Genomic DNA, 25586 nt, shown 5'->3' with positions numbered 1-25586 from the left:
TTAATCTCCCTTTTCTAAACCCAACTTGATGAATGATTTTCTGTACCCTGAGAGCTGTTATAAGGTAGTAGGGGGCTGTACAGTGATTGGGGATTTTATGAACATGATGTAGTGGGGGTTTATAAGTGGCCATGGGGGGCTATTACATGGTACTAAGGGACTGTGTGCGGTAGGGGGAGCTGTGTGTGGTACTTGGGGACTGTGTGTTGTACTAGTAGGGGGCTATGTGAGCTAGCTTGTGTGAGAGGGATGAGTGTGAGTACACATAAGTGTGTATGTGTGGTGTTCTGGTTGGGGGGCATGGCCGGGGGAGTGCTCGCAGCATCTCCAGTCCCAGAGTCCCTTTTTGAGAAAGAGCTGCAGGCCATGTTTCACTCTGCCTTTCTTAATGAGCCCATTCACACAGCAGCCATAATACTCCCATGATTAGAGATGATAGAACACCCATACATCTACTGTGAAATGCATATTAATGCATTCATACTGGCACGCCCAGGAAAGGTGTCTACTCTACCTGCTCCGCTCTGCTCCACACAGGGGAGAAAAACTGCTTCAGGCCTGCGGTCATATAATATCTAAACCTCTAAAATAAAATGCTGACAGTATTTCAATTTAGTACATCCTCTGTGCTCTTTTTTTTAACATAATTATTATTTATGAACAACAGCCACGTATCCTTAGATCACATTCCATAGTTGTGTGTGTATACAGCAGGCAATTGTACATTTCTATACTTAGCCCATGCCTGTTTTTTTCTCTCTTTCTGTTAAAGTCTACAGTGGAGTAATTTCATTATGCTGAAAATACACATTTTCACGCACTCTAAATCATGTATTTTCACAATTACAACACACCAGAGAAAGATATATGTAATTAAACTATACGGAGCAATGATCTGAGACAATCACAGCTTGTTTGCAATGACAGAAGTGTGATATAAACAGTTACTGATTACAGATATGTGTGCAGAACTGATCACTTGCAACCGCTTATGCAAAGAACAGGATGTCATCCAATACGCCTCACAGAGACGAATCAACACAAAGCCACCAGTTCAACATGAACTGGCACTTACCTGAGAGGTGTACTTCTGGGCTTGGGCTTCTCTGCTGCCTGAGAACACAATAACACAGCAGAGACAGAGTCCTGTTAGGTGCTGTACAGTGCAGAACATGCAGTATGTGATGTATAGTGATACCCATCTCTCTATACCACTAAGACATCAGCACAAATAGCCCTGAACTGGGGGAAGGATAAAAGGAGGGATGAATCACGGCCCTGGATGAAAGGACGTAGCTTCAGGATGAATACAGATAGGCACTCAAACACGCACTTTCCTCTTCGTCTGTTTTGTCTGTTTATACCCCTTCCCTTTGAATGGAGGAATGGGAATGATTAAAAGAAGCAGTGAGGTGTCCACTGCTCGATCAATGCTGTCTGGAGGCAAAAACAACTGTGTGATTTAATAGGACCGGGGAGTTTTAGAGAACTAAGTAGGCCTGTTACGGTGACCGTATTACCGCCACACCGGCAATCCCGAATCATGACCGCAGTCAAATTCCACGTGACCTTTTAGTCACGGTAACTGGTCTTCTCCAAGCTCGGATGCTTCTGATGGTCATTAGTAGCCTACAAAACGTGCTAACTGCCTGGTACTCAGCACTGTATTGTCCCTCTAATCACTCTGACATAAATGCAAAATCAATGAAATCGGAAATCAAACCAAACACTTAATGAGAGTTCATGAGCTCATGTTGCGCAACATTTCTATAGGAATTGTGTGATTTGTGTGGGAAAACAGAGATTTGAATGCTTCTATTAAAAAGAGGATCCCTTCAGCTTTCTACATGCTAGCCCTACAATATTTATTTGTCAACCTTCCTAATATTAAGCATATGGCTTCGCTTTACAATAGCAATATAGCCTACCTGGCTGGCATGAAAACGAACCGTGGGAAAAGCGCCCTCTATTCGCTATATAAGTCATAGTTGACGGTATCCCCCTGCCCCTGTTCTGAGACAGGTGCATGATAATGGTCCATTCTCATTCAAAACTAATTTCATATATACAGTACCAGTCAAAAGTTTGGACACACCTACTCATTCACCTACTCATTATTTTTTATTATTCTACATTGTAGAATAATAGTGAAGTCAGCAAAACTATGAAATAACACAAATGGAATCATGTTTGTCAAAAAATATGTAATATTTAAGATTCTTCAAAGTAGCCACCCTTCACCTTGATGACAGCTTTGCACACCCTTGGCATTCTCTCAGCCAAACTGCAAATTAGCTAGAATTTGCAGTTTTTCTAGCCGGCTCCCATTTTGGCTGTAGTATTGTGGCGCGCGAGGATGAGAGCAGGCACTTCGTTATTTATCTCCGGTAATGAACATACTATTCTCCGTCTTAAATTTGATTGTTTATTTACATATTAGGGTACCTGAGGATTGATTAGAAATGTTGTTGACTTATTTGGACAAAGTTTATTGGTAGCTTTTTTTATTCATTTGTATGCATTTTGAACTAGGGAAACCAGTGTATTACTGAATCAAGCACGCCAACTAAACTGACTTTTTGGGGATATAAAGAAGGACTTTATCGAACAAAATTACCATTTGTTATGTAGAAGAAGATCTTCAAGTTTGTGTGCGGGGCACTGTCCTCAGATAATTGCATGGTATGCTTTCGCCATAAAGCCTTTTTGAAATCTGACAAAGCGGCTGGATTAACAAGAAGTTAAGCTTTTAAATGATGTAGGACACTTGTATTTTCATGAATGTTTAATATTACGATTTTGTATTTTGAATTTGGCGCATGTGACATGCGTTCGTCATAACGAGGAGAACAAGGCGCAGCGTGAGATGAATACATTCTTCTTTATTTAAACGAAGAACACTAAACAAAATGAACGTGAAGCTATAAACACGAGTGCTGACATGCAACTACACATAGACAATAACCCACAAAACCAAAATGGAAAATGGCAACCTAAATAGGATCCCCATACAGAGACAATGAAAAACAGCTGTCTCTGATTGGGAACCAATTCAGGCCACCATAGACCTACATTTACCTAGACAATACCAAAACCCCATAGATATACAAAAAGAAAACAAAGATAACTAAGGTCAGGGAACCCCCCCCCCAAAGGTGCGGACTCCCGGCCGCAAACCTAAACTTATATGGGAGGGTCTGGGTGGGCATCTAACCTCGGTGGCGGCTCTGGCTCTGGATGCCACCCCGCTTCTTTACACTGAGTCCGCTCTTGTAGCACAGACCCGTAGATCATCGTCGGCGGCTCTGGACTGAGGATCCTTGCCGTAGGCCCCGGGCTGGGGACCCTCGCTGCGTGGATCATTGCCGGATGTTCTGGACTGGGGACCTTCGCTGGAGACCTCGGACTGGGGACCGTCGCTGGAGACCCCGGGCTGCGGACCGTCACTGGAGACCCCGGGCTGCGGACCGTCACTGGAGACCCCGGCTTGGGGACCGTCGCTGGAGACCCCGGCCTGGGGACCGTCACTGGAGACCCTGGACTGTGGCCCGTCACTGGAGGCTCTGGACTGTGGCCCATCGTTGGAGGTTCCGGACTGTTGCCCGTCGATGGAGGTTCCGGACTGTTGCCCGTCGATGGAGGTTCCGGACTGTGGCCCGTCTTTGGAGGTTCCGGACTGTGGCCCGTCTTTGGAAGTTCCGGAATGTGGCCCGTTGTTGGAGGTTCCGGTCTGTGAACTGTCGCCGGATGCTCTGGACTGGGTACTGTCGTCGGACGCACTGGACTAGGTACTGTCGCCGGACGCTCTGGACTGGGTACTGTTGCCGGACGCTCTGGACTGCCGAGGTGCACTGTAGGCCTGGTGCGTGGTGCCGGCACTGGTGGTACCGGGCTGGTGACACGCACCTCAGGGCAAGTGCGGGGAGGAGGAACAGGGCGTACTGGACTGCCGAGGCATTTCTTGGGGCTGCCTCTCGGGCTTCCGTGCTCGCCGTGTACCTTCATATCGTCGCCGTTCCTCTATTCTCCGGTATTTTTCCTCGTAGTATCGCCGTTCCGCTTTCGCTGCCATTATCTCCTCCTTAGGACAGCGATACTCCCCCGGCTGTGTCCAGGGTCCTGCTCTATCTAATATCTCCTCCCAGGTCCATTTCCCCATTAAGTGCTGTTCCTCCTTTTCACACTGCTTGGTCCTGGTTTGGTGAGTTATTCTGTCACGTTCGTCATAACGAGGAGACCAAGGCGCAGCGTGAGATGAATACATTCTTCTTTATTTTAACGAAGAACACTAAACAAACTAACAAAAATAACCAAACAAACGTGAAGCTATAAACATGAGTGCTGACATGTACAGCAACTACACATAGACAATAACCCACAAAACCAAAATGGAAAATGACAACCTAAATAGGATTCCCAATCAGAGACAACTATAAACAGCTGTCTCTGATTGGGAACCAATTCAGGCCACCATAGACCTACATTTACCTAGACAATACAAAACCCCATAGATATACAAAAAATCCTAGACCCAAGTCAAAAACACACATACCACCCTCGTCACACCCTGACCTAACCAAAATAATAAAGAAAACAAAGATAACTAAGGTCAGGGCGTGACAGTGTGCTCCGATTTCACCGGATGTTGTCGAATTTGATCCCGCTAGAGGGATTTCCGCACTACGAGGTTTTAAGCACATTAATCGCTTTACAACCGGCGTAGAGCCTAACTGGCATACATAGGTTGCAGTTGAGTTTCAAATGCAACTTTATAATAAAGCATTACATGCATAATAGCATTTTCTGTCACATTTGAGAATGGTGTTTTCCAACTAATTGATTGCATTTTGGAACATCAAATCAAATCTTGTTGGTCACATAGACATGGTTAGCAGATGTTATTGTGAGTGTAGCGAAATGCTTATGCTTCTAGTTCTGACAGTGCAGCAATATCTAACAAGTAATCCAACAATTCCACAACAACTACCTAATACACACAAATCTAAGTAAAGGAATATATAAATATATGGATGAGCAATGACATAACATCATAGGCAAGATAAAATAGATGGTATAAAATACAATATATACATATGAGATGAGTAATGCAAGAAATGTAATCCTTAAAGTGGCATTATTAAGTGACTAGTGTTCCATTTAAAGTGGCCAATGATTTTAAGTCTGTATGTAGGCAGCAGCCTTGCTGTGTTAGTGATGCCTATTTAACAGTCTGATGGCCTTGAGATAGAAGCTGTTTTTCAGTCTCTCGGTCCCAGCTTTGATGTACCTGCACTGACCTCGCCTTCTGGATGGTAGCGGGGTGAACAGGCAGTGGCTCGGGTAGTTGTTGTTCTTGATGATCTTTTTAGCCTTCCTGTGACATTGGGTGCTGTAGCTGTCCTGGAAGGCAGGTAGTTTGTCCCCGGTGATGCGTTGTGCAGACCGTACCACCCTCTGGAGAGCCTTGCGGTTGTGAGTGGTGCAGTTGCCATACCAGGCGGTGATACATCCCAACAGGATGCTCCCAAATGTGCATCTGTAAAGGTTTGAGAGGGTTTTAGGTCACATTTCTTCAGCCTTCTGAGGTTGAAGAGTCATGTTGTGCCTTCTTCACCACACTGTCAGTGTGGGTGGACAATCTCAGTTTGTCTGTAATGTGTACGCCAAGGAACTAAAACTTTCTACCTTCTCCACTGCTGTCCCTTCAATGTGGATAGGGGGTGCTCCCTCTGCTGTTTCCTGAAGTCCACGATCAATTCCTTTGTTTTGTTGACGTTGAGTGAGAGGATGTTTTCCTGGCACCACACTCCAAGAGCCCTCACCTCCTCCCTGTAGGCTGTCTCGTCTTTGTTGGTAATCAAGCCTACTACGGTTGTGTCATTTGAAAACTTGATGATTGAGTTGGAGGCGTGCATGGCCACGCATTCATGGGTGAACAGGAAGTACAGGAGGGGACTGAGCACGCACCCTTGTGGGTTCCCTGTGTTGAGGATCAACGAAGTGGATATGTGGTTTCCTACCTTCACCCCCTGGGGGCGGCCCATCAGGAAGTCCAGGACACAATTGCACAGGGCGGGGTTGAGACCCAGGGCCTCAAGCTTAATTTTGAGCTTGGTGTTCAATGCTGAGCTATAGTCAATGAACAGCATTCTTACATAGGTATTCCTCTTGTCCAGATGGGATAGGGAAGTGTGCAGTGTGATGTGAGAGGCCCCGGTGCACAACTGAGCAAGAGGACAAGTACGTTAGAGTGTCTAGTTTGAGAAAGACGTCTCACAAGTCCTCAACTGGCAGCTTCATTAAATAGTATCCATAAAACACCAGTCTCAACAGTGAAGAAGCAACTCCGGGATGCTGGCCTTCTAGGCCATCTATCCATGGTTTCTGGTTAGGGTAGATTTTAATAGTCACAATGGGTACAACATCTCCTATACACTTCCTTATAAACTCACTCACTGAATTAGCGTATACATCAATATTATTCTCTGAGGCTACCCGGAACATATTCCAGTCCACATGATTGGTCAGACCAGCGTTGAATAGTTCTTAGCATGGGTACTTCCTGTTTGAATTTCTGCCTATAGTAAGGGAGGAGCAAAATGGAGTCGTGGTCAGATTTGCTGAAAGGAGGGCGGGAAGTTAGAGTAGCAGTGATCCAGTGTTTTTCCAGCGTGAGTGCTATAGTCAATATACTGATATAATATAGGTAGCCTTGTTCTCAAATTTGCTTTGTTAAAATAACCAGCTACAATAAATGCAGCCTCAGGATACATGGTTTCCAGTTTGCATAAAGTCCAGTGAAGTTCCTTGAGGGCTGTCGTTGTATCGGCTTGAGGTTTATATACACAGCTGTGACAATAACCAAAGAGAATTCCCTTGGGAGATAATACATTTGATTATGACAAATTCTAGGTCAGGTGAGCAAAAGGACTTGAATTCCATTATGTTGTTACAATTACACCATGGGTCGTTAATCATGAAACATACACCCCCCGCCCTTCTTCCCGGAGAGATGTTTATTTCTGTCAGCGAGACGCACAAAGAATCCAGGTGGCTGTACTGACTCCGACAACATATCCCGAGAGAGCCATGATTTCATGAAATATAGTATGTTACAATCCCTGATGTCTCTCTGGAAAGCAACCCTTGCCCTGATTTCATTGACCTTGTTATCTAGAGACTGGACATTGGCCAGTAATATACTCAAAAGCGATGGGTGGTGTTCGCGCCTCCGAAGTCTGACCAGAAGACCACTCCGTCTTCGTCTTCTCCGGCAACGTTGTTTTGGGTCAGCCTCTGGAAACAGTTCAAATGATCTAGGTGGTTTGTAAGAAAGATCCGCTTCAAGAAAGTTGTATTCCTGGTCGTAGTGCTGGTAAGTTGCTCTGATATCCAATAGTTCTGTATGTAATAACACGTAAGATTTTCTGGGCTAACAATGTAAGAAATAATACATGAAAAAACAAAACACTGCAAAGTTTCCTAAGGACTAGAAGCGAGGCAGCCCTCTCTGTCGACGCCATTTTCTTGCATACCATACATTTGCACTTATGCCATGTGCGCATTGCTGCTATGTGAAGAAATATGCTAATAGTTTATCAAAATTTTAAGCTAAACGTTCTGATCTGTTGCATCACCTCATTGCTTTTAAAATATTTTTTGATGTGAGTGATTGTATTAATTTGGGATCTCTCGCGTCCCACAACTGTCCCAGACTATGTAGAATACCAATAGAACAGTTCAACTTTTGTACTATGGGGGATAGTAGATTTACATAGGCTAGTGGCCTACTTATCTTGTTGGCTGATAACAAATAAATGTCGACAGTTCTTCTAACATCTTCAATATGCGCCTTGCAATTCAATGAGAAGGATGCGCGCAGTTACATCCCAGAAGTGTCTGTCTTCACTAGTATCGTACTTCGAAGCTGAGATTCCTTTGAGAAGGACACGATCAGGTGACGGGCACTGGCTAATAAGAATTAAGATATCTGAAAGAGCAATGTGAGTGAGATGTGCTTCGTAGCACGCAGCAGGGAGAAGGGAATTATTATATTCAGCCCTAGGGCACAGCGGTCACTGGCCGCAAAAGGCCAATGATTTTTGGGGGGGGCATTACTGCCACACAAGGGGGTTGCAACCAGGAAAATCGAGGCATTATCAAGTGCTTGTAAAATTGTGAATTATAGACTGATGAAGTGTGTGCGGCCTGTGCAAGAAACATTTTTCAAAACATCATTGGAGTCGCATCATGCAGCCTTAGAATGTATTAAAAATCAAACATACAGTATAGCCCAACGTTTGTATCACAAAAAAAGTTGCATAAATAACTCTAAATTAAGCATTTAGGAGGACCTGTTCCTTTGCTAACCACTCAACACAAAATAGCCGTGTGAGTACACTCCCTCAGAAATCGTTTGGAGAAAATATCCTTACTATTTTATTCATCGATGTTTATTATCTATGCATAGTCACTTTACAAATGATCTCAACTAAACTTTACCCCCTGTATACAGCCTCGTTACTGTTATGTCATTTTCTTGTGTTACATTTTGATTAGATGTTTTTTTTACCTTAGTTTATTTAGTGAACATTTCATTAACTCTATTTCTTGAACTGCATTGTTGGTTAAGGTCTTGTAAGTAAGTATTTCACAGTAAGGTGTTGTATTCATCACATGTGACAAATAAAAATGTATTTGATTTGATTTGTATTCTTCATACTATAAAATTATTTTAAAATAATACCACAGGTTTCTAAGCACATCCTGTGTGCTAAATGAACTAGTGTAGCCCACATCCATATGGCATAGCCAGATCAGGGCCTAACACAAGGACAACTCAGAGTATACTATTCTGTTCATCTGAAATAGACTACATTTTCTTCATATCATGTTTCTTTAGACCTATCTAAAATAAATAATGAATTTATTGTGATGGTGTAGGCTATATTATATAAATGGATCTATTAGACTTTTTAAAATGTAGATGTTCCAAATATCTGCATCAGTGGCTTGTAGGCTATGTGTGGAAGCCAGGAGATGCGAAATGTGTTTATGTTAATTAACAGTCAATTACCATGAGACTGGCAGTTATTTGCTTGACAATCACCGGCTGACAAAACTTCATGACCGCCACAGCCCTACACCTACTATAGTAGCAGAGAGGCTTTGCATCGAATCAGCATTTCCACATTTAAAGTAGGCTACATGTCCACATACAGAATATAATACTTGTTACATTATACATTAGTAGGAAAGGTCTTGCTACTAAGCTATGGAATTTCCATAGGCTTGATTTGAACCTACATCACTGACACCTGACACTGATTTGAAGCACAGACAGGTGACAGTAATTTAATACTATGAGGATTGTTTGTTCAGCCCCCCTCCCCTTTTTCCCAAATGTATTCCCTATAATAGAACAACAACACATTGTAACAAACAAATGAACATTAAAGTGTTTCCTCTCCGATGACAGTTCAGTGGAAATCAATTACACATGCAGACAGACACAAGGGACCGTAGCATGCCACTTCACAGTGAATGAAGGGTGCACAGGGAGATGAGTGTCACTGCTACATCTGTAGTCCTGGAAATATGATGTAGCCCACAATGTGGGGGGGAATACAAAAAATAAAAAACATTGGTGTCAAGTCCTCTTTGAAAGCATATTCATCCGCTTAAATAGTGTTTGAGCAAGGTATAGAAATAAAACCCCTTGGCACCGACAAGTAGTGAAGCTGTTGGCCACCACAACCTGTCCTGACTACCACCAGGGCACAGGCAGGCCCACAGCCACACACTGGCCAGGCAGGCTAAGTTTATTGCTGTGACCATTGATCTGTGTACAGTCCATTTATCATTCATGAAAGGAGCCAGTGATCTTCACAGTATATTAGATGAAACAACTCAGATCATCTGTCAACTGCTCTCTTATTGCTGTTTCCCTCTCCACAGGGATTTGGGCTGCTTCCATCCTTCTTCCCCATTCGCAGGTTGCTAGGCAACGCAGCTGGGGGCATGGCTGCTAGTGTGTTTGGCTCGGCGGCGGCATAGATACGCACTCCAGCAAACTGTTTTAATGGCTGCTGGGGCTTTTTTCATGCTTATGAGCTGTCTTTGGGCATTCGTTTCAGGGGTTGCGTGTGTGTGGGAAACTCAGAGGGTGGTTATCGCTAAAGAGAAGGAGAAGGGAGAGGGGAGGGATGGGGCTGTGCCGGTGTCACTTTTGTGACTACCATTAGATTTGCCTAAAAAGGCCAGCCATGACCAAGTGCTTATCTATATAACCAAGAGTAATACAACATAGCTCAAAGCAAGATGTTCATGAAATTGACACAAAAGGAATTCAACAATATTTAAGAATACTTCATTGTGGCAAGCAAGGAGAGTAATGCACTGCTATTGAATTTACTGGTCCATTGCCTGTAGAGAGGACAATATCTTTCCAAAAGTGATGTATGCCACACAGTGATGTATGCCCCCAATTTGTTTTCAACCTGAATATTCAACTGAGGGGTGATTGAGAAGCATTAGCTCTGTTGTGAGATTAGTCTTACAGGGAAGGCAAAAAGGTCTGTTTTAAATTAGCTCATTCGAATACTAGTAGTTGATGATTTCAGGATTTGAGACATCAGATGAACCGGCCTCTTCACTCACTCATCCGCCTTCAGATTCATCATCTCCATCTCCACTATCTCTTAACAAATTATGTCATTGAACTTCGAAACCCCTTGTTAAAATACTATCATTAGTTTTCCCCCCCATCTATGGTGATCAGTCACAGCAGTATCCTATTCATTCTGGGTAGGGGGGCTGTTTTATCATAGAGAGAAAGCCGGCTAACATAAATAAAGACACCACTGTTTGTGATGACTAGATTTCTTCTTAATCCACCAGGACATCTGAATGAAAATATGGCTGTTGATTTAGGGGAGAATGTTTTCATTTGGTTGGCCCTTTCACTGCAGTATTTTTTGAAGAAACTAGGCAACACAACCCCGACTAATTGACCACAGTCCTCAATGATCCTCTGTGCTGCTGCAGAACTAAGCAATAGACCATTCTCACAAATTTGTTTTAAAAAATCCTACAATTCATACACAGCTAGAAAATCTCCAGTGAATTCTGGTAGACAAAGAGGAGAGGGAAGGAAGTGCTTGCATAGAGAAAAAGGAGGAATGCATGAACAAAACAGGGTTGAGGTGTTTCTAGCTGATGAATAGAACCAGGTAGCTGAATAACAGTGAGGTCAGAGGTGCTAGCAGCTCCAGCAGTCCAGGCACAGCAAACCCCCCTACCCCCTCGTAGCCCCCCTCTCCCATCTGAGAACCACACCCCTTCCCCTCAGTGCCAGGTGATTTGTCTGAGGGCTAGGCTGACCTTTTTATTCTAGCTACTGTCATAACTGCACCAAAGCTGGACTGAGAGCAACACACAAGAACAGGAGAGAAGGAGAAGGAAAGGGACTAAAAAAGAAATCGAGACAGTGTGTGTAGAGGAAAATATGGAGAGAAAGAGAGGAGAGAGAGAGAGAGAGGGATGAGAGAGCGAAAAAAAAAAAGAGAGCCTGGGCTGATGCTAATTGCTTTAGATACAGCACTATGTGGGCACTGGGAGATAGAAGCAGCAAAATTACTGCTGCAGGTTCTCCCCAGCCCCCTCCTGCTTCTCTGTCAAAAATATATTAATTATACCTCCTCTCTCCACTGCCCTGAGTCACATGTGCAGGAGCATGCTGATCCACTGTGTCTGGCACTCACACTGGGGCTGTGTGTGTGTGTGTGTATCTGTGTAAGTGTTTGTTTTTCTGTATGTGTGTGGGTGGGGGCGGGGGGGTTAAGCTGGTTGCTTATATAAGGACAGGATGCGTTTTTTGTTTTTATCTGTATTGTTGTGCATGCAGAGGACAGGGGGAGGAGGGGGACCAAGCAGACTAGTGTGTGTTTATTTGTGTACAGACACTGCTGGTGTACTGCAGGCGATGACAGCGTGATAATGTACCATGCACTCATTTGCAGTAAGCCACTTATAAACACACAGAGATGCAAATGCATTTCACACACATACTGTACAGCACGCCACACACACACACACACACACACACACACACACACACACACACACACACACACACACACACACACACACACACACACACACACACACACACACACACACACACACACACACACACACACACACACACACTAATATGGGAGTGCAGTGCTGTTGTTAGAGCGATATTAGAGCTCTGTATTCACTGAATGAGTATGATGGCCTCAGTGTTTAATAACTATTATTAAACTACCAACCGGTCGAAGGTCCTGAATGGATGATAACTATGATCAAAATACAAAAGAAGCACAATGAGAGCCATTTCGAACGAACTAATTCAATAGTTCCTGCTGTGTTATTTTCTGGCTCAGAAAAACATCATATAAAGAGATACAGTATACTGTACATAGAAGGGTGTTGATGAATTTTACCTGTTGATCAGTGTCCTCTTCATCACTGCTGATCTTCAGGTCATCCTCAAGCATTCTGCAGAAAGACAAATAGACAGCTTCAGGTCACCAATTTATGTACTAATTTATTCAACAAACTTATACTGAGGTCTCCTTTATCATCCACCTCTCTATTTTGGGATTTTGCTTATGATAAAATATTAATTAAATGAATAACCCTTTAATAACCCTGCAACAATTCCCCATATAAAGTCAAAACATATAGTACTGCTCGAAAGAACTGGAAAGAACTTATATATTATTCAAATCAGTGCATGTAAAAGGTATTTTTTTTATTAGGACACTAGCACAATACTTTTTGGGATGATGTGCCATTATTTACAGAAGAGCAAAATGTATCTCTCCATAGTGAGGTTTGGCATTACTCTACTCTCTGTTATATATACCATCTTTCAATGCAATTCAACATTGAAAAAAAACATCCAATCCCTTAGCTTGCTTCAGACCATAAACTATCACAAAGTGTTTTCAGAAAGAATGATGTCATCTGACAAATGGTTATGGGGTGTGATGACATCATAGTAAAAACACAATAAAACCGGGCCAGCAGGCAGGCTAGCAGCGAGCTAGCGCTTAGCAACCTACATTTCTACATAGAGTGGCTGACTGGCCCGGAGTGTCTAACACAACATGGCTGTTAAAAAATAACCCAGGCGGGGAATTTCCCCCTCAGTTAGAACAATAAAAGGAGCTCTATGAGAGAGGGAAATGTGTTTAAAGTTTACTTTTCTATGACCTAAGCTGTCGTGCAGCATCTTAGATTGGGCAGAACTTTGAACAAAACTGCCAGTCATTAACCTGATAATATTTAACAGATGTCAGGAGAAGAAATCTTCGCAACACAAAACCAGGTGGCTGAAGTGGACGCGTCCAGTGGATTTACACTCAGTTGGAGCCAAGCTGGGGGGGGGGGGGGGGGTAATGTCTGTATGTACATGCATGTGTGAGTGTGTGTGAGTGTGTGTGTGTGAATTTGAGAGAGAGACACAGAAGAAAATAGAAAAAGAGAAAGAAAGAAAAAGAAAGAAAGAGGGAGGGAGAAAGAAAAGAGGGACAAACATGGTCTATTTCATTTTTAACTTCTCTCCAGCCGGTGTGGATAATCCAGCCTTTAATTGGAGACAAATCAATAGTAGGAAAAAGCACACCTATAAATTCACCTGAACAGTGTACACTGCAGCATCTTACCCACAGCCCTATTCACTCTAGGAGGAGAGGTGTGGTTATACTTTTCACTTTTATGACACCCCAAAAGACGTGTATAAAAACGATACCCTCTTAAAGAAGTCCTGAAGACCCTAGAAATGATGAACGTAGGTTCGGTGCACATCTGTTTGAAACATTGATAGACCTCCGATCCAAATGAACTGCTTGAAACATAATTAGCCCCAGGACATCTCCCTCTGTCAGGAAACCACAGATACGCAGTTGCAACAACATATCAGGACTAACAGGACTTTATAATAAATACCTTTGAGGATAAATAATAAATATAGACTGTTTCAGCCTGAGAGTGAGACAGTGTTTTTAATGGACTAATTGGGGCTGTGTTTATCACTTTGCTAAATTAACCTTCAAACCACAAGGAGGACAAGGAGTTAAACTGAGTTTTATATTATTTTAACTTGAATATAAACACTTTGGCAGCACAGCTAGAAGTGAGCTCACAGAAACATTCACCTCATTACAATTGGCACACCATGAGATATAGAGACCCAACCTGCATTAAGTCATTTATATTTAAAAAAAAAAAAAAACCTTCTTTCCTACTTGGCATTAGTTGAGTGTATGCTTAAGGTTTGACGTTTTGGCAAACATATGTGTTCTTTTACAGGTGCTCAAAGCACATTGATAAACCTGACTGAAGTGCAGTCTAATGATTTAAAATAGGATTAGAGTCAGCTCTGGTGAAGCCTTGAGAAATAATGTGATTTACAACATCCTATCTTACTACCACACCATGTCTTTTTCACTGAAGCCACCCATGAGTGAGGCTCATTTGAATTGTGTGGTTGGCACTGGCACTGTTTCATCCTGTTCCTTTGCTTTTACAAAAGACACAGCACAGGAGTGTCTAGGTCAGGGTAGAAGTGTCTCGGGTAGGTCAGGAGTGTCTAGGGCAGGGCAGGAAAGGGCAAAGGGAGGGTCAGGAAGGGGAAGATTAGTCAGGGCAGCAGGGCAGTTCAAGGGGTGATAGGGGGAGAGACGAGAAGAGGAGGGGTGGGGAGGGGAAAATAGAGATGAGAGGCCGTACAGAGCTGAAGAGGGCAAGCCCAGACTAGAGCAGCACAGCTGGTGGAGTGAAGCAACACAGCAACACGCGGTGACAGAGTCTCCTGGCACTAGCCCACTAGAGAGCTAGCGTAATGATAGGGAGGGACAGGCACAGGCTGTGATCATTAGCCACCAGCTAACTCCCAATCACTACCTCTGTCTATCTGTCAGCACCCTCAGGGAAAATCTCTCTCCACCCTTCCAGCCTTTCAGAATTCAAATATACTGGAGACAAACTATGATAAGTCTTTAGAAATAATACATATTACACAGACAAATGTTCAATAATTGTTGTGATAAGTAACTATGATACTCTGAATGAACTGGATGCTGGAATTTTGATAAGGTATTATATATTATTTTAATGTACTTCATATTAAGTCATGTGGATATCAAGAGTGCCTACATGGCTTCAAATGTTTAATTGCATTACCTTGTGAAAATCATGTGTGACTTGAGCATGTCTGACTGACATGACAAGCTGTCGAGAAAATAAAAGAAACCACCAAAACACTTTCTCAGTAAATCGTATAAATTTGGTAAATGGCGGTTGTCCGAGGCACTACAGAAAAGCATTCTAAACATATCTAATCACCAATGTCCTGATGTTGACATTTCTCCTGAACACAGAATTAAACTGTTTGTCACTGAGTGTAGTACATGTCAATGTGTCACTGATACATAATTGCACTCATCAACAAGACCACTCTCTTGGGCACTGCAGTAACCCTCCCTCCCCCTACTGCCCACTGTATTACTGTTATTATTCCCCTGCATGCTCTCACGTTATTTTTAAATGGAGCGAAAGGGCTGCTAGATTGGCATTTAAGAGTGACCCTCCGTGTTTTCAGTTGGATGGCAGAGGTCGACTTTGTTAAGCGTATAGACCACCGCTTTTTCCCATTTAGCTAGGTGGGCTGGAAGCTCCAAAATAGCTACATCTCTCTCCTGTCTATTCTTGGGCACGAGGGAGGCATGTCACCACTCACCAGGCAGTTGGGGACCATGGGAGTGTGACCCACCCTCCTCAGAGAGCTTCTGGAGGTGGAAGATGGGGAAGGGAGGAGGGTTGTACTGTACACCCTGGGATGTGACACTTCACCAGGGGGATGACTGACACCCCTGAGCCTCTATCCTTCCACGTCCCTGGTACCTGGTAACTAACTCCATGGTACTGTGCCAGGAGACAGACACATCGCCATGATGAGGGAGGCCATGCGTCATCTCTTGGGCCCAGAGAGAGACAGCATCATCTCAGGGGTATCAGATATGTGTGTGTGTGTCAGAGGGGACATACAGTAACTGACTCTAATATCCCCTACTGTGACAGCTCTGTCACTGTCGAGCTGTACTGTCATAGTGAGAGAGATATAAATGAAGGAGAGGGTTAAATTTAGATGCTATATTTTACTGTTGTGTATGTGGGTGGTTGTGATGATGACAGGGTTAATTTTGGGTAATGCAATGGTTCTTGTGATTCCCTGATGCTGTGTTAGACAAGGACAGGAAGGAGAGGCTGGGGGGAGGGGAGATACATTAGGCTTGTTAAGTTTCCCCTTAGAGGCATAAGAGAACATTTCTCCAGCCTTTCCTGTGTACCTACCTTTTCTCTATTCCCTCCGGAGCGAAAGCCTGCAAATGCAGTAACTGTGGGGGCCTTAAAACGAGTGTGCTTTTAAATAAGCATTCAATCCATCTCCGCGTTATTGTGTCAATCAGTTCCGAGGTACACGGAAATGCACTTGGACAGATGGAAGTAAATAAATATGCTGTGCATTACCCTGGGAGAAGTGTGTATGTTTTTATTGTGTGTGTATCCTTGTGTGTGTGTTTGTGTGTGTGTGTGTCGAGAGCTCACATGCAAAGTGCCTGTCGTCCGCTGTGCTCCTGTCTCCTGCCCTGAGACGCTGCTTTGTTCTAGATCTGTCACTTAGAGCAGTCGTCGGAGGATCCAGTCAGCTGAGAGAGGGCCATCAACACTCCCAACATCACTACCCATGCCGTGTGTGTGTGTGTGTGTGTGTGTGTGTGTGTGTGTGTGTGTGTGTGTGTGTGTGTGTGTGTGTGTGTGTGTGTGTGTGTGTGTGTGGAGTCTGAAGCATAGGATGCATAGGAATAAGTGAATACGAGATAAAGGGCCACGTAATGAGAGAATACTGTACATGTTTAAATGCATTAGAATGAGACTATTCTGTATTGAAGAAATGACTGTGTATACTATGAATGGGGAGCATGGAAACAGAGTTCTGGTGAGAGCTACAGGGATCAGAGGGAAAGCATCCTGAATCCTCCTCTCCTCTCCTCTCCTCTCCTCTCCTCTCCTCTCCTCTCCTCTCCTCTCCTCTCCTCTCCTCTCCTCTCTTCTCCAATTCTCTCCTTTCCTATACTCTCCTCTCCTGTCTTTGCTGCTCCCTCCTTCTAGTTTTCTGCCAGGCCTGCTTCTGATTTAGAGTAGGGGTTCTCTCTGGCCCCTCTACACACACACACACACGCAGGGCCCCAGCCATACTCTGAAGCCTCGCTTTTTCTAAGCGATGGATTATTTAGATTGGCCCTGAGCCATCTACCACTCTAATTTCCGAGAGCTTGAGAGAGAGAGCTGACTGGAGTGTCACATCAAGAGGCTACGTTGACGCTTGTGATGGATGCCTTTCCCTCGTCTCCTCTGCCTGCCTGTGAGGCTCCACTCTGTTCTCTGCATTTATTTCCACCAAGTAGGAAACATCTGACTACTTCTTTTTTCAAACTCCCCTGTCTTAGTCGCATATAACAAGCACTCGCCTCACCATTAAAGGCACTTGAATATATAAAGTTGGTGGTCATGAATTCCCTGCAAATATTTATCTTTAGAGTGATAGTACCAAGAACACATACAGTACGGTGGCTTCCAAACAACTTACAGTAGAGAGCTCTACTTACTGTAAGTAACACTCAGGTCCCTCCTCAATACCTTATTCAATGCTTTCTGATAGTATGTTCACAGCAATTTTATGTGTGTGTTGTGATGATACTATATTACATTCGTGTGGAAGGACACATTAAACACATGGTGAGGGTACAACAAACATTATTATCCTTCAAATAACATTTCTGAAGAAAAGCATGAAAATAGTAATTTTTTCCAAAACTCTATTTTACGAAGGGTCTTTGGTAGAACTGTGATTTGAGCAGTGGTTGTTGCCATGGCAGTTTGTGCGTGTGTGCATTTGTGTCTGTGTGTGTGTGTGTTTGTGTAAGTAGTGGCGAGAGGTGGGGGGGGGGGGGGGGTTGTGGGACTAGGAGCGCCGGAGGGGGCTGTGATGCAGTTCGGGTCCAAACACAAGGCCTCATTAGAGTCTGGAGCCTCAGCCTTCTGCCATGGCAGCCCTGCAGGCCACATGCAACCTTTCCCAAGCAAGCAAGCAGCCTCTCTCTCTCTCTCTCTACTTTGATGAATTCTACTTTGATGACTTCCTGACTTTATTTAGGTCTGCAGACCCATGTGATATAAATACTGTGAATCACAGAGCCATCACCAGGAGCCAATCAGATGGAAGCAAATGAGGCATGTTTGTTGATTGCTCCTACAGGGTTTGCTTCTTCATACTAGAAGAACTTGTGTTATTTCAGCATGCAGGGATGTTGTTTATGATACGTGCTGAATAAAGCATTATCGGTTAAGTATGTTGAGGTCATTGCATACTTTGTGTCCTGGCTCCTCAGTAACCATGAAAACACTGGCACACATGATTGCGTTGTGAGGACAATTACTTCATGTCAATGCTACAGTGACAACACTGACAGCTTTGAAACTGACATTTTCAACTTCTCATCATATCAATGATGCAAAAAACTGGTTTCATGACACACTAAACATAAACAATGAAACATGTGAGATCGTCATAACTAAATGTGACCCGTTTCAGGAAGCTAGACGTATGTTGCACATCACTAATACATTGGAGAGGCATTTGAAGGTAATATTACCCCAAAAAAAATTTTTTCCCAGAAATGCCTTCTGGAACATGTAAACTTTCATGTGCTTTAATAACAAACGTGTATGCCATCTGTAAATACAAATTAAATTGTTAAATTACAAGACTAGTTGGTTTAGCCACGGAAAAAGACAGGAACCTTCCCGCTAGCCATGATTGGCTGAGAAATGGATGGGCTGGACATACCGAGAGATGAGTTTGGATTGGTCTGTCAAGTAGCATGCTTCTGTCTATAACGTGAGCTGATCAGTATGTGTAGATAAGCCCTGCTACCTCAGCTTTTTTGTTAGCCTGGAGAACTGCAAAGGTGTTGCTATTGCTCTCAACAACATCGCTACCTTGAATTTAGCAGGTGTTATAGACAGTGGGGAAAAGTTGTGATGGAGTACATTCTGCACACGGTCAGGGTGAACCGGAGTAACTTGACACAACACCAGCCAAACAAGCTGTACAAACAAAACAGAGTTAAAGGGTTTCCAGTCTGCTGTGAAGCATTCATACATGTAGAGTACCAGTCAAATGTTTGGACACACCTACTCGTTCAAGGGTTTTTCTTTCATTTTTAAATATTTTCTACATTATAGAATAATAGGGAAGACATCAAAACTATGAAATAACACACACGGAATCATGTAGTAAGCAAAAAAGTGTTAAACAAATCACAAAATATTTTATGTTTAAGATTCTTCCCTTTGCCTTGATGACAGCTTCGCACATACATGGCATTCTCTCAATGGGTAAGATTCGAGCTACATTTTCAGATACTATACTTTCCTAATTTTGTCAGAAAGTTGTTTTCATTGCCAGTTAAAACGTACTGTTAGCTAGCTAGTGAATGTGAGCTTGCTGGCATGCTAGATTACGTTATGTTATGTTATATTTACTTACTATATTGTATTTACTTTGCCACCATGGCCTTTTTTGCCTTTACCTCCCTTCTCACCTCATTTGCTCACATTGTATATAGACTTGTTTATACTGTATTATTGACTGTATGTTTGTTTTACTCCATGTGTAACTCTGTGTCGTTGTATCTGTCGAACTGCTTTGCTTTATCTTGGCCAGGTCGCAATTGTAAATGAGAACTTGTTCTCAACTTGCCTACCTGGTTAAATAAAGGTAAAATAAATAAATAAAAAATGTGTATGATTGCTAGTTATAGCCTAATGTCAGCTAGCTAGATAATATTAAACCTAGTTCATTAGCTTTAGCTACTTGCAGATTCATACTACAGGATTTCATGCATTGTGGCTAGCTATGACAATCCGTTTGTCTTGCTAGTAATATGAGTGGGATTATGGTTCATTGTTTAGCTAGCTAGCTAAATGTTTTAAACAAAATAATTCACTTGCCAGATGATTAAATTACTCAAGTTAGCCAGGTGTGTCTGGGGGTGATTACGGCCATCTATTGTATTTCATGACCATGTTTACATGTCTAGACAATAGTGACCCATCCACTTAGCTAGATGTGTCTGGGGGGTGGTTATAGCATTTCTTTCACATTTAGACAAGTGTCTGGTAGAGGTGTGCCGATATGGCCCTACTCGTATTTGTAATGGACAGTTGATAGTCGGATTCGATGATATTCGTGATCGGGAAAAAATGAAGTGTTTTTTTTACATGCCTAAATAATTGTTGGCAAAATACTATACCCCCCTGCTTGTTCTCACTACAAAAAAGCTGCAGATTAGGGCAGCGCAAGGAGGGGTGGGTGTGTATGTGTGTCTGTGTGTGTGTGTGTCCTCAACTTGCAGTGGGCAGTCAAGTTTGCTGTCACTCAGTCAGAATGCGCATTGCGTTTCATATTTTTTCCATACCCTTGCCCCACTTGTTAGATATTATGCGCATTGATAGCTTGATAGCAAACATCCTCGCCATGTGATTTATCATAGTAGCAGGCAGCAGTAATCTAAATGATCAGACTGAAAAAATGCAAGGAAAAGTGATCTGGTTAAATTATGAAGTGAGTGGACAGAGAACAGCTTCAGTCAATCTACAGCTTCAGTCAATCCAATCAGAGCAGCAGCATCGAAGTACAGCCAGCTCTTCTCTTTACAGGCAGACTATCCAGTTGAGTTATTTAGGCCACGCACATGACTGACTCAAAGACAGTACAGTATAATTTAGAAATTCTATTATTGACGCATGAGAAACATGCTTGCATTTTCTTTATTTTTTTTACAAATAGGGCACACCCCTATTTTCTGGGTCAGCATCATCTAATAATTATAAAATATTTTTATCTGGACACTTTCTATTTTTGATATTGCTACTATGCAAATATGCAAGTAACCATTTTGCTGTAAGGTTTACACCTTCTGTATCCTGTGCATGTGACAAATAAACATAGATTTTACTTGATACAGTGTGTGTTTACCAGAGACCGTAACGTTCAGAACAATATGACCTGCACCAAAGTCAGATTAGGATATAGGCCAAGGACTAGATTTAATGGTATTCCTTATTGTTTTTCCTTATTGTAGTCTACTACTTTCACCACTTATAGTCTTGAAATCTTTGGTTGTTTGCTACACTACCTTACTCACTCTGTCTAGCACATTGCTTCACATGTGAATCCTTAAAGAGATGGCTTAAGAGGGTGTGAACGATGCTGAATAGGTGTAGACAAAGATTTTGCTACGTACATAAGACCGAATCGAGGTGGTCGGTCAAAAATAGACAGCTTCATGATTTTGGATGATTATCCATATGTACGATGTAAGAAGTCCATGGATCACTGCACTTGGTTAGCTGACAGCTGTCGCATACAGACAGGCTACCTCCCTGGAAGACCAGATCTTCTACAAATGAGCCCCTCTTTCTCCTAAAATGTTTAATTTTATTTTCCCAGATGCCGTCCTTTTGAAATTCAAAGTGATTCCATTATTCATGATCTCACTTATCTCATCTTAAATCATCTCTGCATTCCTACTTATTTTGTCTTATATGAGCACACACAGGGACCGAGGTAAGCATTGGAAGTGTAGCTAGGATATAATGTATACATGTTTATACAGAGCAATAAAGGCTCTGAGTACCATAACACAACACAGATTTAACAGCTACAGCGGTGTGTTTTAATATAAAAGCTAATGCTGCCACTCACTTGTGCTTATACTGCATTTCCTGTGTTAGTAGCAGGGAAAGAAAGAGACACTGCTTGATCTGAAGTCGATGCATTCAGCTCTGCCAGACAAAGCTGGTATTGACACAAATGCTCTTTCCTTGGACTCGTTAAATCATTGAAGACTTCTCCAATAAGAGCAGTGTCATTGAGCGACACAAAAGCAGAATCTTGTGTTCAATTGGGAAAAAGGCCTACTGTGCAACATTGGAGAGCATTCAAAAAGATAGAACGCTTGCCTTGCAGCAAGAAACATCACTACCACTTTTTATAATTCTCAACTTTTCTCATTCTCTGGGACTCAAAAAACGATGCCTTTCAGTCTTTCATTTGTGTACTCTGTTTATTGTATAAATCCTATCATCAACTATCATAATTGTGGTATCTTTCAAGAGGAATCCATGTAATCTATCACAAGACATCTACTGGCCCTTTTGGGTACTTCAGATTATCACAGATGTCTGTAATTATCTTTTGCCCTCTCTCTGGCCTTATCTTTATGTAAAATAAATTAAATTATTAAATAAGATAAATAAGATGACAAAAAAAAGCTGTAAATCATTATCCTAAATATAAACCATAAACTTAGTGAATACCATTGGTGTTTAATATGAGAGTTTCAGCATGAAATATCCTTTATATTTGTTTTACACACTTTTATTTATTTTACTATGTCAATATATTTGTTGTCAATGTTTTGGAGTCAAACTGGTGGCTTTGGTGGAAAAAAATAAATAGTTGGACGAGTTGCAGAGGTAATTGAAAATAATAGCATTGTTGATTAGATGCTTTTTTCATTCATTAGGCCATTTTCTCTTGAACCATATGGTCTATCTATTAGAAACTCATGGACAATATGAACACAGATATACAAAATAATTGCGATATATAAAAATATGTTTTTAAATTATTCAAATATAGGTTGCCATAGGTTTTCTATTAATGACCTAAATTACTGAAGATTCCGGTAACTTTAGTAAATTATCGGTAGCTTTGAAACCCTACCGCCAGTACGAAGAGGAAAGAACTGATCCAAGCCATGAAAGCTGCCAGAGCGCATGGGGACATTGCTTACATCTGCAATGACAGGCTCATTGTCCACCCTTTCTCCCAGAAGCCTGAAGGGATGAGAGAGCCAAGCCTATGGGTTCGTAGCTTCAAACCCGCAGCACAGAAACACACACCAATTGATTATTGGGCTGCTGAATGTATATTTTTTTGTTTGCTCTTTTCAGTATTATGTCTATCTCTGATAAGCTACCCAGGAAAGGGCTGAAAATAGCCCATATTAATATATGTAGCCTTAGAAATAAGGTTAATGAAATCAATAACTTGCTAACATCAGATAACATTCATATATTAGCCATTTCTGAGACTCACTTCGATAATTTATTTAATGATACAGCAGTAGCAATACAAGGATATAACATCTATAGAAGAGACAGAAATGCTTATGGGGGAGGTGTTGCTGTATATATTCAGAGCCATATCCTGTAATGCTTAGAGCAGATCTTTATGTCAAGTCTTTTCTTTTGGAGTGTTGCTATAGGCCACCAAGTGCTAACAGTCGGTATCTAAATAACATGTGTGAAATGCTTGATAATGTATGTGATTTAAACAGAGAAGTCTACTTCCTTTGGGACCTGAATATTGACTGGTTTTCATCAAGCAGACCGCTCTAGAGGAAGCTTCTTACTGTAACCAGTGCCTGTAATCTGGTTTAGGTTATTAATCAACCTACCAGGGTGTTTACAAATACTACAGGAACAAGATCATCCACATGTATTGATCACATTTTTACTAATACTGTAGAACTTGCACCTGTTAAGAAACGGACTGTTAGAACTGTTAAGGCTCCATGGATTGATGAGGAATTGAAAAACGTTATGGTTGAAAGAGATGGGGCAAAGGGAGTGGCTAATAAGTCTGGCTGCACATCTGACTGGCTTACTTACTGCAAATTGAGAAATTATGTGACTAAACTCAACAAAAAGAAGAAGAAACTGTATTATGAAGCCAAGATCAATTATATAATGAATGATGGGAAAAAAACCTTTGGAGTACTTTAAATTAAATTATAGGCAGAAAGACAAATTCAGATCCATCTTTCATCGAATCAGATGGCATATTCATCACAAAAACATTTGATGTTGCCAATTATTTTAAAGAATATTTTATTGGCAAAGTGGGCAAACTTAGGCAGGAAATGCCAACAACGAACAGTGAGCAACTGTATTCACGCATAAAAAAACAAATAATGAAAGAAAGGCATTGCAAGTTTGAATTCTGTAAAGTTAGTGTGGGAGAGCTGGGAAAATGATTGTTATCGATCAATAATCGACAAATCAGTTATCGACAAACCTTCTGGGATTGACAACTGAGATGGAAAGCTACTGAGAATGGTAGTTGACTCTATAGGCACTCCTATGTGTCATATTTTTAATCTGAGCCTAGAGGAAGGTCTTTGTCCTCAGGCCTGGAGGGAAGCCAAAGTAATTCTGCCACCCAAGAGTGGTAAAAGGCCTTTACTGGTTCTAACAGCAAACTTATAAGCGTGCTGCCAGCTCTTAGCAAGCTGTTGGAAAAAATTGTGTTTGACCTAATACAATGCTATTTCTCTGTAAACAAATTAACAACAGACTTTCAGCATGCTTATAGAAAAGGGCACTCAACAAGTACTGCACTGACACACATGACTGATGATTGGTTGAAAGACATTGATAATAAGAAGATTGTGGGAGCTGTACTGTTAGATTTCAGTGCAGCCATTGATATTATTTACCATAACCTGTTGTTGAAAAACGTGTTTTATGGCTTTTCAACCTCTGCCACATCGTGGATTCAAAGCTATCGATCTAATAGAACTCAAAGGGTTTTCTTTCATGGAAGCTTCTCTAATGTAAAACATGTAAAGTGTGGTGTACCACAGGGCAGCTCTCTAGGCCCTCTACTCTTTTCTATTTTTACCAATGACCTGCCACCGGAATTAAACAAAGCATGTGTGTCCACGTATGCTGATGATTCAACCATATACGCATCAGCAAACACAGCTAATGAAGTCACTGAAACCCTTAACAAAGAGTTGCAGTATGTTTTGGAATGGGTGGCCAGTAATAAATTGGTCCTGAACATCTCTAAAACTCAGAGCATTGTATTTGATACAAATCATTCCTTAAGTTCGAGACCTCAGCTGAATCTGGTAATGAATGGTGTGGCTGTTGAACAAGTTGAGGACACTAAATTACTTGGAGTTACTTTAGATTGTAAACGGTCATGGTCAAACCGTATAGATTCAATGGTTGTAAAGATGGGGAGAGGTCTGTCCATAATAAAGAGATGCTCTGATTTTTTGACACCACACTCCAAAAAGAAAATTCTGCAGGCTCTCGTTTTGTCAAATATAATTGTCCAGTCGTGTGGTCCAGTGCTGCAAGGAAAGACCTAGTTAAGCTGCAGCTGCAAATTTTATGGCAAATTTTGCTCTTAATTGTAATCAGAGGGCTGATATACAGTTGAAGTCAGAAGTTTACATACACTTAGGTTGGAGTCATTAAAACTTGTTTTTCAACCACTCCACAAACTTTTTGTAAACAAACTATAGTTTTGGCAAGTCGGTTAGAACATCTACTTTGTGCATGACACAAGTACATTTTCCAAGAATTGTTTACAGGCATATTATTTCACT

At 41.9% G+C, this 25586-nt stretch overlaps 1 protein-coding gene across 2 annotated transcripts in view; it reads right to left on the bottom strand.

The window, feature by feature from the left end:
• Positions 1-25586, bottom strand: part of LOC110488546 (AF4/FMR2 family member 2) — a 175226-nt gene that overhangs the window by 51335 nt on the left and 98305 nt on the right. For both annotated transcript variants that reach the window (XM_021560781.2, XM_021560782.2), the window contains 2 exons: positions 12489-12543; positions 1076-1113 (listed from right to left, as the gene is read on the bottom strand). In XM_021560781.2, the coding sequence (XP_021416456.2) occupies positions 1076-1113; positions 12489-12543 (93 nt within the window). The remainder of the gene's footprint in view (positions 1-1075; positions 1114-12488; positions 12544-25586) is intronic.

Source organism: Oncorhynchus mykiss, chromosome 14 (genome assembly GCF_013265735.2).
Source record: "Oncorhynchus mykiss isolate Arlee chromosome 14, USDA_OmykA_1.1, whole genome shotgun sequence".
NCBI classification, from domain to species: domain Eukaryota; kingdom Metazoa; phylum Chordata; class Actinopteri; order Salmoniformes; family Salmonidae; genus Oncorhynchus; species Oncorhynchus mykiss.
The sequence above is the reverse complement of the archived record's forward strand: the minus strand, read 5'-3'. Positions and strand labels throughout refer to the sequence as shown.